Here is a 20,229-nt window from a genome sequence, read left to right on the forward strand (position 1 = left end):
TGCATAAAAATGACTCTTGGGATTTCAGAAATGGAAAGGCTTTTCTCAAACACGTGTGTGCATGAACACACACACTTTGCATTTTTTCCAACAATAGATCTGAGCTTTCCATAAGTTATGTTATAATGAGAATGGCATCGTCTGGGGCCTTTGAGTGAAAGGGGAATACAGTATTTAGAGTTCAGCGAGAGGGAAGAAGCCTGTCTCAGAAAATAAGATTTCTCTGCTTATGTTCCTGTGAGAGGAATTTTAACTTATAAGGCAAGAAGGACTGTTAAGATGCTTCTTTAAAATATCTGATCCTGGCTGGGCGTGTTGGCTCACGCCTGTAATCCCAACACTTTGAAAGGTCAAGGTCAGCAGATCATGAGGTCAGGAGTTCAAGACCAGCCTGGCCAACATGGTGAAACCCCATCTCTACTGAAAATATAAGAATTAGCTGGGCGAGGTGGCGTGCGCCTGCCATCCCAGCTACTCTGGAGGCTGAGGCAGGAGAACTGCTTGAACCTGGGAGGTGGAGGATGCAGTGAGCCGAGATTGTGCCGCTGCACTCCAGCCTGGGTGACAGAGCAAGACTCTGTCTCGAAAAAAATAAAAATAAAATATCTGATTCTATGATTTCATCAGCTTAATTTCAGAGCCAAGTGAGACATCCAATGTTATCAACATAGACCTTAGCGTTCTTCTGGGGTTGCTCATGTAAATGACCCATCTACCTTCAAGCATTCTCTGGAAAGACCTGGTTTGGCAAGATCAGGAAGTAAGAATATATGGCTGTCACCTCACAAACATATATGCAAGGGTAAGTAGAAGATAAAGGGACTGTCACTATATCTACTGTGCCATGTTTGGACAACAGAGGAGAGATTTGACAGTCCCTTCCCTTCAGCTGGATATAGCAATAATTTTTCAGTTTCACTGAAACGTAATTCCTTTTTCATGATGAAACTGACATGTTAACTAACACAGTGGCTGTCCCAAGCAGCAGATGGTTACCAAGCCAAAAGACAGATATGTCCAAAGATTAGAACAGAGCCTTAGGGTCAAACAGGTACAAGTGCCAGCTTTTCACCCTTACCATATACATGACTGTATATGGATGCCACCACAGCATACAGAACTCATCTGGAAGGAGCCTGCTGGAACTTCCTAGATGAGTATGAGGCAGGAGCCACAGGATAACATATCAGATCTTTCTGAAATGTTACTTTTACTGGGTAACAATTAAAAATATTTTCTTATGAAGCCAAACATGGAATAAAATATAAAACCCATTTACAGTTTTAAGGAACAGGAACTCTGAAAGAAATATTGAACCTGATCCACTTCTAGATACATGGGATATCAGCCTACTCTCCTGCCTTGAATGGAATATTAGCGGGGAAAAAAGATGAACGCTGGTATATCCTAATAAACATTTGAATCTTTACTCAATTTTTACCTTTGGAAGTTCCCTAAAGGCTCAACTCAAGCCAATTCTGCTTGATGTGCTATGTGTAATACCAAGTATAAGAAATAGCTGCTTTCAGAGCAGAGTAATTAAAAGCAGTATTATCTAACTAGTATGAAAAAGTTAATGGAAGCATTTCCTAAGTTCTCTTTGCAGACTTTTTGCTGACCTGTCCAACCTGACTGCATTCAGGCTCTAGTGACCCAAGACAGTCTTAGTCCTTTTATCCTGGAGAATCATGAGTAAGGTGCAAACACTGTTAACGAAAGGGGCATTTCCTTAAGAAAACCCATTTCCGTTTCACATCTAAGAGGTCATTCACCAGAAGTGTCTTAACAGATTTTGGGTGGTGTGTTGGGACTGTTTTTACTGAAAAAGTCAAATATGCCCACCATAAATCTTTTCTGTGAAATCAACCAAAAAGTTTCTTTTTCAAAAGCTCTCAGAGCAAATGGAATTTACATATACGTGCACAATCTGAGGGTCCTGGGATTCCAGAACATTATCAGTCCTGATGGCTATATTCTTCAACACTGATCTACCATTATCCTTCAAATTCCCCTTCCTCCTTATCTAACTTAAATAACAAGATAAGCTCCAACACTCCTGAGCTTTGCTAAATTAGTTTAAATATTTCAAGTTCTGCCAACTCCTACTTCTTTCCCCACTTTTGGGTCTTGACTTAAAAGGTGAAGAAATATTTTAGAGGAAACCTCAGGGCCCAGCTTCATAAATCTTCATCTGCTACTTCCCTAAAATGTCATGCACCCCATAGTCTGCAACAGCTGGTATCTGGAGAAACAAACAAGCAAACACATAGTGAGAGGCAGACATTCCTTTCTTCTCAAAGGCATTTTTGCCTTCTTTTGTGAAACGGCTGCTCCTGAGTCTCTGCAACTTTCTACTAAGTATCTTTTCAAACACTACCATCAGAGGCCGTCACATTTACACAGTGGACTGGGCACTCTTACATGGCTTGGCACCTTGCTTGGGCCTGGTCTGTTTGAAGGGTAGCAGGCTCTTCACATAGCTTCTGTGGCACCTCAAGTGTGGCTGCATCTGTGCCATTTTCATAAACTTTACTTGGGAACAGACAAATGTGGCCCAATACACGTAGGCCAGAAGATGCAACCTGAGCCAGCAGGACGTTGCCTTGGAAAAGGTTTCCTATTTCAGTTCCAAACCACACATACTTGTACAGTGAACAAATGCAGTGGGGGATATTGGTCCACAACACTCATGTTGAGGCCAAAGGCTCTGCAGTCCTCCGCCCTCTTCTCTCCCCACCCCCACCTGCCTTCCTGAGAACTATTGGGTTGCCTGGAAATTTCAGAGGAAAGTTAGGTGGCTGTCGTTTGGAATGCCAGTGCACTCCAACACGGAGAACTTGGAAGTATTTTAATCTAAAAGAACAGAAGGAGGGGGGTTCCCTATAAATAAAATCATGTTCAAATAAACACAAAAAAGGAGCCAATGTTTCCTGTAAGGCCACTTTTCAGATGGATTACTGGAAGGAGTACTCTTTCACGGTTTTATGGCTTACTTTCCTATCATCTGCTTAAAATTTGGGTCTTTTAAAACATAGATGCTAAGATCTAAGCCTTTACTTGGATGAAATATTACAAAGGAAGCAGAAAGTCTCATTCCAATTGCAGGCTCAGAGGCAGAACTCTTGGACTCTTGGGTTCTATTCCTGGCTTGGTCCCTGGGCTCAGGTCAACCCTCGGTCAGAATCTCACTTCTAATCCCTTCAAATCATTTGTTAGTCCCTGTTGTCTAAACAGTGGGGAAAAACCCTGAGTAACACCCCTGGATCCTGTTCAATCAACTGGGATGGTTGGAGATGGTTATAACTCACTTCCAAGAAACCAGGGTGATTTATCCCTCGGTGATAGTGTTAGAGCCAGTATGTTCCTAAGAGATACAGTGTCATCAGAACAAACTGGCACTGAAACATTTCTCCACCTGCAAGGATCTCTGCGCTCCTTTAATAGGACTTTAAAATAATATCACCCAGCATTTTTATAGTTCTTTATAGCTTCCACATTAAAATAACTCTGGTTGGGCTTCAAACTCCTGAGAAGCAGAATAAACAGAGAAATAAATTTATCCCCAATTTATAGATGAAAAAACTAAAATTGAGTCTTACATAGATGTCTTGACTTGACCCAGGGCCCAAAGCTAATAAGTAAGGAGGCTGGGACTCTGGCCTGTTGTTTTCCAGATCAAGCGTTCTCTCTCTTTGTTTGACAGGGTCTCACTGTTGACCAGGCTGGAGTGCAGGGGCACAATCATAGCTCACTGCAGCCTCAACCTTCCAGGCTCCAGCAGTCTTCCCACCTCAGCCTCCCAAGTAGCAAGGACCAGAGGTGCACACTACCATACCCAGCAGTATGGTGCCCAGGCTGGTCTCAAACTCCCGGGCTCAAGCGATCCTACCACCTTGGCCTCCCAAAGTGTAGGATTACAGGTGTGAGTCACCACGCCCAGCCCAAGCACTCTCTTCTAACGCATGGCTCCTCATGAATACTTCTGGACCAGGACAAATGGACTGAGGGACAATGCTGATACGGCTGCTATTTATCCCTTCAGAAAAATCTGTAATTTTGGCTTTTTCTGCACAAAAAAGGACACTGATCCACTAATCCAAACATATGCCCCTCTTGCCTCTGGCAACTTCTGCCATGGCTCTCCTGCTACTGGCACCTCCAGGAATAGAGAAGGGATGTAGAAGTTAATTCCCCTCCTTTGAGGATATATGAAGACGGGCTGTGCCTCAATTATCACGGTGGTTTTTGTTTCTAGGAGGAGTGAATGGTTAGGCAGATAGCTGTGTCACGAAACTTGCAGTTAAACTTCGTTATTCATTTTTTTCTGCAGCCTACAAAGTTGGGACTTGCAGTTCAACTTCAATTAGGCTGCCCAATTACTGTCTGCTTTGAGTCAAGCTGCACAACTTTTCTATATCCCGAGTGCCTCATCTACATGGAAATGTAAAAGTTCACTGGGCTGAGATGAGGAGTGGCTGGTGCTGACTGTGAATGCCTCCCCAGTGCCTTTGTGAGGGCATGGTCTCTGCTGCTGAGGTCCGGATAAGGCTAAGGTGGCAGGCCAGAGGAACCAGACAGAGAAAAATGCAATGCTGGTCAAGACCTGAATCATGTCAGTGTGTAGGTAATAGTAAAGTAAATCTTGAGTCAGCAGGGAAGTAACTATCTGGAATGCCATATCTTGACACTAACTGACTCTGAAACACGTACAAGAGAAATCCAATGAGCCCCCACCCCGCAGACCGAGGCAGCAGGGTGCAAAGCAGTGCTGCTGGACACAGGGTCAAGAGATAGGCTGGGTATGAGTCTAGGTCTACCATCTCCGACCAGCTGTGTGGCTGTGGACAAGCTCCATGACTTGAGATAAGCTTCTCTGGACTGTCTTGTCTTCATTTGTAAATCAAGTATGAAGATTACATGGGATTCCACACGTGGAAGCACAAAGACAATGCCTGGCACATAGATAAGTTCCTTCCTTTTGGTGTTGCACACACAGTAGTTCCCTTTTACCTGGAAGGCGATTCTCTCTTCTCTTCACCTGGCCAACTCCTACTTCATACTCCAGGCTTCACCTCAAATATTACTTCCCTGGAACAGCCTGTCTCAACTCCCCTGATCACTAGGTTAGCCACCCTCCTTCTCCTCATCACCTTCTCTGATCATAGTCTCACGGCACCCTGTAAGTCTCCTCTATGTCATTGTCACAAGTTCAGCAAATAAGTGTTTATACGATTGTTTTATGTTTGCTGCCCTGCTTGATTATAAGCTCTTTGAGACCAGGGAGAGTTTTGGTTTCTGCTATTCCCAACCCTGAGTTCATAGGGAATTTTCAATGACTATTTCCTGACTGGGAATGAGTAAATGGCAGCTATGGACCGGCTGTCACAAAATCACACGACAATGTTGAACAACTAATAAAGACGACAAGAATGTCCCTCTCAAAGACATTCTTTCTGCAGTGACTGTGGACACATCACTTGTGCTCCTAAAAAGAATGAAAAACCTCATCAAGACTTTCAAGCTGACAATGTATAAAATTCAAGCCATTTCTTTCTTGTCAACATTATTAAAACTTCACAGCACAAAATCATCTTTAAAAAATTTATCACGTATACCTTGAACCCTTTTTGTCAATCAATCCCTTGGCTATTTTGACATTTTAGAATACACATGCTTCTTTGGGAACTCTTAGGCGTCTTCAGCTTTACACTTCATTAAGTCTTATTATCTTAACAAATACTGGAGGTGGACTTCTTGGGCTTCGAGCAGAGATGGAAAAACTAACTGGAAATACTTTCGAAGCCTCCTCACTGCCTGCCCCTCCCCACAACTTCATAAATGCTTCAAAATATACTCAAGGATTGTTTTAGTTTTGTATCTGAGAATAGAATGTAACTTAACTAAAGTAAACCATACAGAGTTTACTCAGCTGCTTCCAGATGGAAGGCATTCTGGCACAGTACACTGCATGGCCCCAGTCCACAATCGGAGCGTTTCCCCTACTGCAGTAATGTGTCTTCAGTAAGTTTTCCTGGTGACAGACAAATGGATTCACTTCAATTGGGGACAATTTCACTTCACATCCTATTTGAGGGAGTGACAGAGTGTGGACGTGGGCCAGGCCCTAGGCATTCTAAACGGGCGCACTAACTCACTCAGGGAAAATCTATTATCGAGGCAGCAGCAAAATCCTTCTGGGCTTAAGTCGAGTCTAGCTTGGCTGGGCCCTTAACATTCATTATACCCTTTGTTGATAAGAATCCCCAACTAGTCACTCTGGAAAAGGGAAGCTAAAATAGGCCATTCAAGCAAATAGCTATGTTAAAGTGGTTGGGTTCTGTCAGGTGTGGAACCATATGGGCTGTCCCTGATTTCCAGTCTCGGTATCAAGGCCAGGTGGCAATCCCACAGCAGAATTGCCGACCTGCTGGGGGGATGGGGGGTGGCACTTTTCTTTATGAGGCTGGAGCTGGCACTTTCAAGCAGAAGGAAAATTAAGAAGGAACAGACCCACGTGGTGAACTGCAACTGCAGGGATTCTAGAACTATACCACGGGGTGTAGGAGTAAGAACCAGACTACAATCTGACAGTTTTCTTCATGGGCATGTGGGGATCCAGTTGGCTTGGTGAACAGAAGAAGCTTCTAACAATTTAATCCTATTTCTGACCTCTCTAGTGGAGAAAAATAACATACTCATATATACCTATATATAAAACATGCTATATATACATACATATATAAAATATATAGCATATATAAAATATGATATATATATATATATATATATATATCTGAAAAAATTCATGCCAGGTTTCTGTACCTCATTTTCATGTTTTTATTTTAGGCAGATCAGAAATTTCAGTTACAAGTATTTGAATTATAAACCGTATAATTAAGAAAGTGCACAATTAAACACATCAGTATGGATTAGAAGAAGCAGCAGAACTAGGCTGGAAACTGTAAAAGCCACTCTTCCCACGACCACTGACCTGGGGCCACTGAGTGTGGCTGTGTCTCTCACCGCCTGGGCTGTTTCTGATGCAAAATCCAGGGCGCCTGCCACTGGCTTGGTTACAGTGCCAACAAGCCCTTTCCCAAGGCCAGATATGAAACCGCTGACACCCCCTTCTGTTTTCACACCTTCCACTGTCGAAGTTATAACACTGGTCAGTCCACCAATGATACCTAGTGAAAAAGACAAGGACTGTCGTAACCTGACAAGGACAAAAGCAAAAGCATTTAAAGCCAAACCCTTGATTATGGAACGATAACTTAAGGCCATTCTATTAATCTCTGTGCCAGAGAGGCCACAGACAGGCCAACTCACAGACAGAGGATCCTGCAGATTTGCCCATTAAGTCTAGAGTCAGAGGATATATGTTACATGTTAGTCAGAAGTAAAGTGTGTTCCAGTTTAAAAAAAAAAAAAAAAATCAAAGAAAAGCTGAGAGGTTAACAGTGGCCAATTTTTCGATCCCAGAGCTTGGGCAGCCTATGGACGATCAGGAGAGGATACAGATAGAGGATTACATCAATAGGAGACTAGAAAATCAGGCCTTTGGGGAAAGTTTGAAGATGATGGCATTCTATGACATATAAGGCAGAGGCCGGGCGCGGTGGCTCACGCCCGTAATCCCAGCACTTTGGGAGGCCGCAGCAGGCAGATCACGAGGTCAAGAGATCGAGACCATCCTGGCCTACATGGTGAAACCCTGTCTTTACTAAAAATACAAAAATTAGCTGGGCATGGGGATGTGTGTCTGTAGTTCCAGCTACTTGGGAGGCTAAGGCAGGAGAATTGCTTGAACCCAGGAGGTGGAGGTTGCAGTGAGCCAAGATCGTGCCACTGCACTCCAGCCTGGTGACTGAGACGCCGAGGGAGGGAGGGAGGGAAGGAGGCCAGAGAGAGATAACTAAATAGAGTTGTTCCTTAGTATCCATGCAGGATTGATCCAGGACCCCCTGCAGATACCAAAATCCTAGGATGCTCAAGTCCCTTATATAATGTGCTGTAGGTGCTTGCATATAACCCATACACACCATCCTGTATAGGTTAAATCACCTCTAGATTATAGTAGCTAATACAATGCCCACATATCACTTCATTTGTGTGGAGTCAACACAGTATTTGAAACGTGAGGCAAATTCAAATTTTGCTCTCTGGCACTTTGCGAAATCTTTTTTTCCCCAAGTATTTTCCATCCATGGTTGGTTGAATCTGTGGATGTAGAGAGCCGACAGTATACATTTGCAGTGCAGTTTTCAAAGAACACTATGGGGGTGACTGGCCAACCCCACGGGATGCTTGAAATAAGGTAAAAGTTACTGCATGCTTTGATGAAATTTGGTATAGGTGATCATATAAAACCTTCATGAAGAGCACCCCAAAAAGCTGTGAAAGCTGGCTGGGACCCTCAATGAAGTCAGTTCAAAAGACCAATCCAGGTCAAAAAGACATTCCAAACATTTTGCAAGTTGACAGCAATGGCTGAAAACATCTTAGAAGAGGCCAGAAGCTGGCAGAGGCTGAAGAGGTCACAGTCACTGAAGGGAAGAGGCAGCCTGTCCGGGGAGCATCTCCAGGACCTGTGCCAGGGACACTCACAGGATGTTTACCCTCTGACAGTGGGGTGTGAGGAAGCTCTCTAGACTCTTCAGCTCTAGTGAGACAAATTGGTAAAGGAAACTCCTTGGGTGAGAATGCACTAACAATTCACAACGTTTCTTTTGGATTCTGGGTAAATTTGCTCCAATGAGGCAATATCTCTTTCCAAAACTTTTTTTTTTTTTTTTTTTTTTAAGAAACAGGGTCTCCGTCTATCACCCAGGCTGGAGTGCAGTGGCATGATCACAGCTTGCTGCAGCCTTAAACTCCTGGGCTCAAGCAATCCTCCCTCTAGGTCTTCTAAAGTACCGGGTTTACTGTCCTGAGCCACTGCACCCAGCCTCTTCCCAAACTTTGAGAACAAAGTTCTTGGCAGAGCACACACAGGATAGGAATTCAGACTAGGACCTGAGAGACAGAACATGACTGAACCTGGGTCCAGCAGAGCCTGCAGAGAGAAGTGAGCACAATTCCCAGTTCTTAACCAAGGGGATTGAGTGGATTCTGTTTCTTGTCATCTTCTAAAGGTCTTTTCATCCTAAAGGAAGACTCTCACTCTAGGACACTGCCTTCATATAACCCAGAGCTCAGTGGATCCTCTTTGGCTCCTGGAGAGGCTGTACATATTATAGGAATGATTCCTGATGAGAGGTGATTTTGCAACTTTGAACCAATCATGCATTTTTTCAGCACATTTGTGTGTTCATCCAGAAAGGGAGGACAGTCATGCTCTCTCCACACCGCAAGGACGCTGGCCAGATAAAGGCCACCATACATAACAAAGCATTTCATATTCATTTTAAAAGTCTTCGAAAAGTCCAATGTACTGTCATTACTAGAAAGAATGATTAAACCTTAACCCCAAATGATTGCCCAACACTCAACTTTTAAAATTCATAAACAAGTTACTTTCAGCCAAATTTCACTTCTGGCCTGATGTCTCCTTAGGGACAGCTCCCTTTACGGTTGGGCAGCCTTAGGAAAAGCAAAGGCATTTTGATCCAAATCTCTCCATTAGGAAAGCTGATAAACAAAAACTCTATTCTAAACGTGTCCTAAGCACAAATATATAATTTTTTACTGTCTATATTCCTTCCTCTTCTTCCAAATGCAGATAATTAATACTGATCAGTCTTGATATGACTCTGATAGTTTTGGATGGTTCCTAAGGATCTGGTACAAAGAGTTTAATTTACTAAGCCTTACTATGCATGAGCTACGTGCCAGGTGTCATGTGAGGTATGCAAGGATAAAGGTGAATACAGAGTGGTCTTTCTCCCCTCCTCACATTCTCAATCTATCAGAGACCTCGATGTACACAGTTGGTAACATACACAGCCCAGACTGTGCTCTGTCATGAACTCTAACAGGGACTAATCGAGCTGGGAAAATGTATTTGAGTTGGGACTTACAGGTTGAGTAGTATTTTGATAGACAAGGAAGTGAGGCAGAGGAGGGAGAGCAGGACCATGCATGAGCAAGGACTTGGAGGCACACCTGGGAAGCAGTACATAGCTCTGTGTGGCCAAAGTGCAGCATGGCTGAGGGATGGTGGTCGGAAAAATTGACTGGATTTATAGTTCCAAGGGCCTTGGATGCTGTACTAAGAAATTGTTAACAAAAATGCAACAAAAGGCAAATGACTCAGAATTAAAGCATTAAAAGTCAGAATTCAAAGTCAGAGACCAAATGCATTCACGCCATCAACAACATCTCTTAGGCAGATAAATTTATAATTTTAGTGAATGCACATTTATGCAAAACTAAAAAACACCGAGGCTACAAACCTGGCCGCCAATTCCCCATTTCAATTTCTTTGGAAGGAATGATCACTAAGAAGGCAGAGGTTACAATTGTAAGAAGAGAAGCAGCAGCTACAATTCTAAGAACAGGTCTAGTTGATTACACCTTATGATACTTTGGGAACAGAAGCCAGAGAACAAAAGGAATTGCAATGTGCACAACATTCAGAAAACGAATGAGGAGTTCTCACAGGCTGTCATATTTCAACTGCAAGGAGGATAAAGAGAGCTTGGAAGGCACACCAACACAGGATTTCCTCTGTTGTCAGCTTTCTTTCTTTTTTTTTTTTTTTGAAATGGAGTCTTGCTCTGTCACCAGGAGTGCAGTGGCATGATCTCGGCTCATTGCAACCTCCACCTCCAGGGTTCAAGCAATTCTCCTGCCTCAGCCTCCTGAATAGCTGGGATTACAGGCGTGTACCACCACACCTGTCTAATTTTTGTATTTCTAGTAGAGATGGGGTTTCGTCATGTTGGCCAAGCTGGTCTCAAACTCTTTACCTCAAATGATCCACCCGTCTCAACCTCCCAAAGTGCTGGGATTACACGTGTGAGACACCGAGCCTGGCCTAATTTTTGTATTTTTAGTAGAGGCGGGGATTCACTGTGTTGGCCAGGCTGGTCTTAAACTCCTGACCTCACGATCCGCTCTCCTCGGCCTCCCAAAATGCTGGGATTAAAAGCTTGAGCCATCACGTCCAGCCCAGCTCTCTTTTTTTATAGCTGCAATCAGATTGGTACAAAGGCGCCTCTGAGGACCTGCAGCAGCAGAGCCTGATGTCACCTGCGACTTACCATGAGCCAGGCCATGGATGCCGGCTACAAGGTGTTCACCACTTGTAGCTGCGTGGTACCTGATGTACTCCCGCTCTGACTGATGCCGATTGTCCATCGTCTTCCCTAAGCCATCTGATAATGTTCCAGCAAACTAGAATGAGTTAAAAACAGGAAAAGAGTTTTCAAGTCTTAGCACTATTTTTACTATTTGAATTACTTTAAATAAATTTAAATACATTTTAGATACGCCCATGTTGGTCTGCAGTGGTGTGATCTCATCTCACTGCAACCTCCGCCTCCCAGGCTCAAGTGATTCGCCTGCCTCAGGCTCCCAACTAGCTGAGATTACAGGTGCGTACCACCACACCTGGCTAATTTTTGTACTTTTAGTAGAAGTAGGGTTTCACCATGTTGGTCAGGCTACTCTCGAACTCCTGACCTCAAGTGATCTGCCCACCCAGGCCTCCCAAAGTTCTGGGATTACAGGTGTGAGCCACTGTGCCTGGCCAATAATTTAAATATATATAAATTTAAATATTTTAAATGCAGTTACCTATACTCTCTGCCCCAGGTGAGTGGTTCTCAAAACGACTGAGCACACACAAATTGTGGGATGCATACAATGGAGGACACTAGGCTTTGCAAAGCAACTACTAAAAATCTTTAATGACATTCACTTTCCAGAATACTACTCCAAATTTACTGAAAAAATGAGAGGTATAACAAAATAGTCTTGAGGGAGGAGAAGTGAGCTTCGGGACTGTATCATGGTAAGAACATAGGCTCTTTGCTCTAAGAATCAGTGGAATTCAAAACAGCAAATGTGTCAGTTGCTTTAGGGTTTGGTATCAAATATTTGGAGACATCAAACTCCCTCCAGTAATGCTGTCTTTCATTTATTCAATAATTACTGAGTACCTACGAGGTGCCAAGCTCCATTTGTCAAAAGCCAAAAATGAAATCGATGGAAAGATTAACAGGTTAGGTCACCTTTCATAGGAGGTGGCAGACTTGAACTCATGATTTCAAATGCAAACCCACCCTCTCCACAATTCAGAGATTTTATTTACCCTGGCATACTTTAACCAGAAAAGCTGTCTCATCCATCAAAGCTGGGATAAAAAGGACATAAAACTCTGTTTTGTCACAAGACAATCTGAAAAGGTTTAAAGTGACAGTTAATAAACCACAGAGTACTTATCCTCATCATTCAGGCATAAAAAGAAAAGGATATCAAATATATAATTAACCTTCTCAGGAAGGATCTACCAAAACAAGTGGTTTAAGTGCCAATGACCCAGGACTAACCTCTTAGAAAACTCACAGGAATGTTCCTTAGATACAAGGCTCAGGGGAAAGCCTCGAGGCAAGCTGCCTGCCTGGAAGGCCCAGGAACTGGGTGGCCATCCGGGGGCCTGTTTCCTTCTCCTTTGGCAAGGGGGTTGGGATGCGTGTTACACAGATCAGATCTGCCTTGGAAACCTCAGTCATGAGGATTCTTGACACAAGTGACATGTGAGTTCTGGGCACAGAAGAGGGACTAGTGAACACAGCAGTAATTCCATGTCAAGTGATGGTTCCTGGAAAAAGCTATGGGAAGACTCATGCCTTTACTCAGGCCAAATATTTTACAACCTAGAGCAGTGATTCCTGACCTTTCCGGAGATGTAACCCCTATTATTATTTGTTTGCCTTCTGCCTTGCCTTCCACATCACTGCCTGTCTAATGAGAGAATTAAAGTTAATGAAAATTAATAACTTCCTTTAGGACAACTGGAAACACCACATGATGCTGCTGGCACCGTGAATCACTAAGGAGTGGCTTCAGTCAGAGACCCCATCCAAGAGTTACCACAGTACAGGAGAAGGGCCACAAGCTGGGGCATCTGACCAAACCCGGTTCCAGTCCTCCCTCGACCATTCTGGTAACTACATGACCCTGAGCGAGGTGGCCTACCTCTGAGCCTCCTCTGCATCCAGAGAAGAGCGAGAGTACCCACTTTGTCATGTAGCTGGAAGCATTCGTGACAACGGCTCGGGGGCCTGGTATCTAGTTAGCATTCTTACTATTCTTATTACTCTGCTACTAGTCCAAGGAGGAACATGCTGCACTGTTTGAGGGAAGCCTGTCGAAGCTTTAGAATTATGGTCATTTGCACTACAGTTTAATGTAATAAGATCCTCTCCTTCCAGCAGATAAACACCAGCCTCCCAAGCAAGTTGTTGGAGTGGTACCATTTATAACATTAGAGTGCTGGACTCTGATTTCCAAAATCCTTTCCAGCTCTGGCACTGTGTGACCTACGACCCAAGGTAGAATGTCTTTACTAAGCACTTTCTCTGGGCCCAGGACAGATTTAGGTACTGCTGAAGACACAAACAGCAGCCTTGAACCCTGCCCTCAAGAACTGACAGTCTCTTTGAGAAGGTAACAATCGTATACACAAAACAGTCAGCAGGAACCCAGGACACAAACTACAGAGAGGAAATGTGACCTTTGTTTTGGAAAGAATCAATAAGAGTCCCTGCTATGTTTAGAATTATGTAGGCACCCAGCATTCTTCAGGTTCTGGACAAAAACGTCTCTCTGGTGCCCCAGATGCTTTGAGAACCACAGTTATGTGACGTGTGTCCATGTCCTGTGTGTCTCCAGGGGACACATCTCCACCTGAAGAGACTCAGGAGCAATGCAGCCATTTCAGGGTCTTATTCAGGTCTTTCCTGTTTCTCTCAAGCTCTTACATTCTTTGAGAAGAGACTTCCTTAGAAGAGAGGTTGGGTAAAGTGCTTTTTACCTATTGCTGGCAGCTAACTAGGAGGAAGTTAAAAATCCCATAATACTTTCCCCCGCCAAGAGAATATGGGAGAATAATCTAGGCAGAACGCCCAATATCACTCCCTCTTCTTCTACTCCCATCAATTAAACGAGTTTAATATCCAAAGTTGATGAGTGAGCCTATGCCAAAAGCTTAATTTCCAACTAAGTCTGCTGTGGCAGCCTCAGCTCCCTGGCACTGACTGGGTCCTGGGTGTTCTCTGTACAAAGACAATGTACTGACCCAAGGAGGATGGGATGAGATGACGTAAGAGATCACTCTTCCCTCTAATGCTGGATTCTTCCGTAAGGTGAAGACCTTTGCCATGGAAAGGTACCTACACCTATCTCAACTTACTGTAGGACTTTTCTCTGAATTCCTGTTTCTCTGTCCATAAAAAATTGCTTGTGCAAGCCAACCGGACTTGTCCTTTGTCACTTGTTAACAGTCAACCATTACAAAAGTCTTCACTCACCCCTAGAAATACAGGTTTGAGAACTCAGAAAACTTGAGTAGATGTTAAAATCTATGATCCAACCAAACCTGTATTGATGAGTAGTTAATCAGGTTTGACTGGGAAGGACATTTTCCAGAAACTAAACCAAAGTCAAAGCAAGATGATGGATACAGTGGTAAAGGCAGGGCCCTGGGCCAGTTCACTGCACTCTGAGTATTGAATCCAGACTACCAAAAAGCATGTGGCCTCCTTTTACTATGGAGGAATTTAGTTAGACAGCCTTAATTCTACCTCATTCCCCACCTCAGTGGGAAGGTAAGTCCTGCCCAGCTGTTCTTTCTCCCTCAAAGACAGCAGAAAACACACAGGCTGTGGAGGGAGGGAATTCCAGTGGTGCTCATCATGGGTGTCCTCTGGCCTTGGTGTTCTCTGAAGCTTGGAAGCACTTTTTTACCCAGGTCCTTGACTTTGAAGATGGTCATCAAAACAGAGCAGAGATACCCAAAGAGTTACACCATCATGTAGGGAGTGACTGGCCCAGGTCATCTTTCACGATCCCATCCTCACACTGTCTTGTGACAAGTAAAGCCTGGAGGTGGAGGTCCAGATTATTCAGACGAAGGAGAAATGAGTCCCGATGTGAGCAAGTACAAATCCACTACACATCCAGTCAACCAAGCAATCCAACATGTGTGGAAGCCCTACCCGTGTGGCAGGCTAGAGACAGAGAATCAGAAATCAGAAGTGCTTTCTGTCTCTTGCCTTCAAGACCTCAGTAGGGAAGTATGGATGTGACGTAATAGAAAGATAATCACACCTGAGTTTGAATTCTGACTGTGACACCCAACAGCTATGAGATCACAGACAAGGAAACTTTGCAGGCCTCTGTTTCCCTCCTTTTCAAAATGGGGATACAAATATTCCCTACAAAGATGCTGTAAGGATTAGGCAATACATGTAAGGCACATAGCACAGAGCCTGATACATATGAGTCATTCAATAAAAACAGTATTATGTTATCTAAACTTCGACTTCTTCATATGCAAAATGGGAATAACCGGATTCTGCAGGGCTGTCTTGAGGATTCAGGGATAGTGTGCACGTAAAGCATTGGCAAGGCATATCCCCCCTAGCAAAGCAGAAGCTACCTGCAGCAGGGCATAACAGCCCCAGCGTGTGCTAGGCTTCTAAACTGGGAAAGCGACTAGCAACTGGAAGGTAATGTGCAGACAATTTGTAACTCTTTGGTTATAATACCTTAACACCAGAAGGAGCATTTGCAGAGACTTAAGTCTGCCTACCTCATTTTGTAGCAATCTCAAGTCCACAAAATACTTAAGGCTTCAAGTGCATGTTGTTCTAGCTAAAATGGAAGGTTCCAAGGAACAAAATGTCCTTCAGAAAATCTGCTGTGACACTCACAAAGACAATGATTTTCCCCTTTCTGTTACTTCAACACATGCCACACTTGTGAATTCTGGCCACAGTCCAAAGTCATTAACTTCTATAAAGCAATATTTTCAGCAAGCGGGTAAAAATCTCAGCAGTACTTCAAGATGCCAGTTCCACTGAATAGCTAACACACACTCTGTCAACACCCCCCTTCCCAAAATAATCTCATTGTCTACACAAATGGAGACACTGCAAATTAGCCTGGGTTTTGGGCCTGGCTCTGAAGGGTTGATTTTATAAAACTGAAATTCAAGTAGACACTGGAATGGGGCAAGGGGAAAAATTCACACTGTGTTCCTCTGTTCTGTCCTATCAGTTTTCCTGACCCTTTTATGATCTTCAGCAAGCATGGGGTGCCAAAGGTATTTGGCCAGTGTAACAGGAGCTGGGGCTTGAATTTCTCTCCCTTCTCTTGGGTTCTTCTTTCACAGTTATTTACCTAATGGAAATTTCCTCTTTAATATCTTTGCCTCACTGAGTAATTGCTGGTGGCAGTATCTTCCTTGTCACCAGGGAAGATGGTAACCAAATACAACAGGAAAAGAGAGAGAAGTGGCAGGACTCTGTAGCGTGATGGAGAAGTTTTATATTCTTCCAAGTACAGATGCTCCTTGACTTATGATGGGATTACATCCGGGTAAGCCCATTTTTAAGTTGAAAGGCTGTAAGTAAAAATGAATTTCACACAGCTAACACATCTAAACATGCCCAGAACACTTACATTAGCTGACAGCTGGGCAAAGTCATCTGGCAGCAGGGCCCACTGTAGAGTATTTGTTCCCTCTTCATGATCGCATGGCTAACTAGGAGCTGCGGCTGCTGCTGCCCAGCACTGAGAGAATCGGATCACATGTCAGCAGCCCAGGAAGATCAAAACTCAAAATCTGAAGTACAGTTTCTACTGAATGCACATAGCTTTTGTGTCATCGTCAAGTTAAAAACGTGTTAAGTTAAATCACCATAAGTTAGAGACTACACAAGGTTGTACAGCTGCAAACCTCAGCTACCAGCACAGCTCTAATTCTAATCAGCATTGTCTGCAATAAGCTATGTTTGAACCCATAAATTTGGAAAACTCAACTATCTACTGTGCCTCTAAGTAAGGCTGCCATGAACTTTGTGGGGGCTGCCATGATGTAGTCAAACAGGAGCAAAGGAATCAAATCTTACCCTGACAGTTACCAAATACTCACGCTGGTGGAAGAGGCTTAATTTCTCTGAACCTCAGTTTATCTATCTGCTAAACCCACAGTAAGGGATTGCTCTTTTTTTCTTTCTTTTTTTTTTTTTTGCTGGCAGAGTCTGTGTTACTCAGGCTGGAGTGGGTGTGATCACAGCTTACTGTAACCTCCACCTCCTGGGTTCAAGCGATTCTCCTGCCTCAGCCTCCCGTAGCTGGGATTACAGTTGTGCGTAACCATGCCTGGCTAATTTTTGTATTTTTAGTAGAGACAGGGTCTCACCATGTTGGCCAGGCTGGTCTTGAACTCCTGGCTTCAGGTGATCTGCCTGCCTCGGCCCCCCAAGGTGCTAGGATTACAAGCGTGAGCCACAAAGACTGGCCTGCAAATGACTGTTTTGAAGAGTTAAGAGGATAATTAATGCAAAATGTTTGGTGTAGCATTTGGCCAACATTTTTTACAAGTTTCTTAGAAGTAGTGTGGGACTTTCAACTTCAGAGTCATTTTTAACTCTGCTGATATACTACTAGGAAAACCACCTTTGAGTCGTGTAAGACCTAAGTCACTTCAAAATGAAAGTCTTCACCACTGACTTCTGTTTGACATCGTTCAAACACCCACAGTTAAAAAGTATTCTGAGTGTGAGTTTTGTCCTGATGTTGAAAAATCCTTTCGTGATACTCGTAAACAGAGAAGAGTTAAAGGAAAATGTGACCTGAAAAGCAGTGAATATCTATTGTTGATAAAAGGCAAACCAAACAGCTAGTCCTCACTCAGCCAAATCACGAAGGGTTGGGGAGGCTGGGAAGAGGCATTAAACAAAAAAAAAAAAAAAAAAAAAAGGCACGGAACAAGTTGAGGTTTGGCAAGAAGGAAGCATTTCTGGATTCCAGATTTCTATCCACTAGGAGTGCGTTTGTCTGTTTTCAGTCCTGCTTGGTTATGGATTATGTATAGCCCTTAAGGCAAAGAGAAAAGAGGAATCCAGAAAGGGGACCCCGAATAGAAACAATAGAGGCATTTTAAAATTGGGACTGACATTCTAATTCTAGGAATATGCCTAAGCCAACGACCTTGCTTTTTTTTTTTTTTTTTTCCTGGTCTCTGGAGATCTAAAAGCCTCCTACCCTAAGCTGCACACCATGTTACTATTTCACGGATAAACACTCCTCAGGCAACAGACACTCCTTTTTCAGTTAAGAAACAACGTTATCTAAAGCCACCCAGAATTATCTCTGCACACAAGGTTGAAACACATGCGAGCAAGTCAGGCCTCAGGACCGTCCTGCTGTCTTAACTAACCCAAGACACACGCCTGCTGAACTGGCAAGTTTTCTCTTGCTATTCTGCAACTCTGACCCAGTTATGAACTCAGATGCTGTTTCAGATTAATCTGGAAGCTCAGAGTGGTTTGAAGCATTCCCATAATAGGATTTTGCTTTTTCCTTTAAAAGGATTGGTGGAGTATAGTATAAAGTAAAAAGCGCAGAAATAAGCAGGATGTACACAGGTAGAATCAAGACAATTGATCTTCAACATAGAGAAGTTGGGGTTTAGTCAAATCCTATTTTCCCTATGATTTTTCTACATTGATTATAAAGAATTATGAAGGAAGGATGAATCCTTCCTTCATCAGTCCAGCTGTGGACAGAATTGTGTCCTGCCTTTCAGTTCTTCATCAGCTGGGATCCAGTGCAGGACTTTTCGGCAGAAGGGGTGCATGCTCATGTTGAAAATGCCAGGCCCCTACTTGTCCACTGCTGAAAACGCTGAAGCGTGCAGAGGGAAGCCTGAAGATAGGTTTCCACACAGTTAGTACTAGCCACGGGAAATATGCCTTCCCACCCCATGAGCGCTCCCATTTTGCCATCCTTACAAGGTTTTTCAATATGCATAAATAGCTTGTGCCTCAGTACCGAACCAGGAGATAGATTATAACGCAGGGAAAAAAATGCCCTGTATGGTGGTCACACCATAAGGCCTGATTTGGCAGATAACTTATTTCAACTCCAAGAAAGCACACAGGCTTTCAAAAACAGAGTCCTGATGCCAACTCTGTCATTAGTATCAGCTGGGTGAACATGAGCAAAAGACACACTCTCTTTAGGATCAGTGTCTTCATCTACAAAACAGGGAGACCACCACCCATGGAGTTACCCACGGAGACCTTGGTTATGAAAGCACTTGGAAAAAAAAAAAATCAAAGGTTTATTACTGGAAATCCTATCCTTTCTTCCAATGAGTGCTCTCCGGCTCCCTCCTCTTTCACCCTCACTGAATCTTGCATGTCTCATCCTAAACTATGGAAATCACCTCATGCCCATTCTGGAACAAAGGAAAGCATAAACACGTCAATTAAAATCGCAAAATACTGAACTTTAGACACGAAACCGAACCTTCCTCAACAGAAAAGAAGCTCAAGATCATCTCCTTCCTAGTCACCAGAACTCCATTCTTACAAAGTACTTTGTATTTATTTCAAATGAATAAATAGATTCACTTTAATGCCAAAGGCTTAGAAGAAAGGAGGCTGGTGACATCAGAGAGAATAATCATAGATGTTGGGCACCAGTATAAGCTAAGCTTCTTGCGGCAAAAGTAAAATAGGTTTTAAGGGTTTGGAATAAATTTTTTGAGGTTTTTAGAAAGAAATCCGTTCCCAACTATTTCGTTAAATAAATTAAGTTTTAGATGAGTGTGTAGCAGAGTAGGTAAGGGCAAACTTCCAAGTACTGAAGACCACAGTTGAACTTCTGGAATCATAAGCTTCAGCCAACAATGTTAGCCATGCGCCAGCCACTGTCTTTGGGGCCTCCCATCAATGAAATATTTAACTAGCTTAATCCTCACAACAATCCTGTGAGGTAGTATTAATATGCTCATTTCACAGATAAAGCTGGAAAGACCATGAGCACTTCCAGCAAAAGTCTGCTAAGTATCTATGTGTGATACTGGGTAACCTAGAGAGGTAACCCAACCATGACTTTTGCTATTGTCTTCATAGAAAAATTCCTTCCTAAATGCCAGTGAAAATTATACAGAGACATCGTGCATATCTCTTTTCTCTCCCAAGTAGCAGAACTGACAAAGGAAGGCAGCTGACAAAAGTGTATTAAAAAATTTCTGAAAAATTACAT

The 20,229-nt window shown here is 43.3% G+C and overlaps 1 protein-coding gene across 6 annotated transcripts in view; it reads right to left on the reverse strand.

The window, feature by feature from the left end:
* Window positions 1-20,229, reverse strand: part of VPS13D (vacuolar protein sorting 13 homolog D) — a 294,906-nt gene that overhangs the window by 46,973 nt on the left and 227,704 nt on the right. For all 6 annotated transcript variants that reach the window (XR_004060385.1, XM_030942225.1, XM_030942226.1 and 3 more), the window contains 2 exons: window positions 11,205-11,337; window positions 6,992-7,187 (listed from right to left, as the gene is read on the reverse strand). Coding sequence is in view for 5 of the 6 variants with exons in the window: in XM_030942225.1 (XP_030798085.1) it covers window positions 6,992-7,187; window positions 11,205-11,337 (329 nt within the window). In the remaining variant the exon portion in view is untranslated. The remainder of the gene's footprint in view (window positions 1-6,991; window positions 7,188-11,204; window positions 11,338-20,229) is intronic.

This window comes from Rhinopithecus roxellana, chromosome 12 (genome assembly GCF_007565055.1).
Source record: "Rhinopithecus roxellana isolate Shanxi Qingling chromosome 12, ASM756505v1, whole genome shotgun sequence".
Lineage (NCBI taxonomy): Eukaryota > Metazoa > Chordata > Mammalia > Primates > Cercopithecidae > Rhinopithecus > Rhinopithecus roxellana.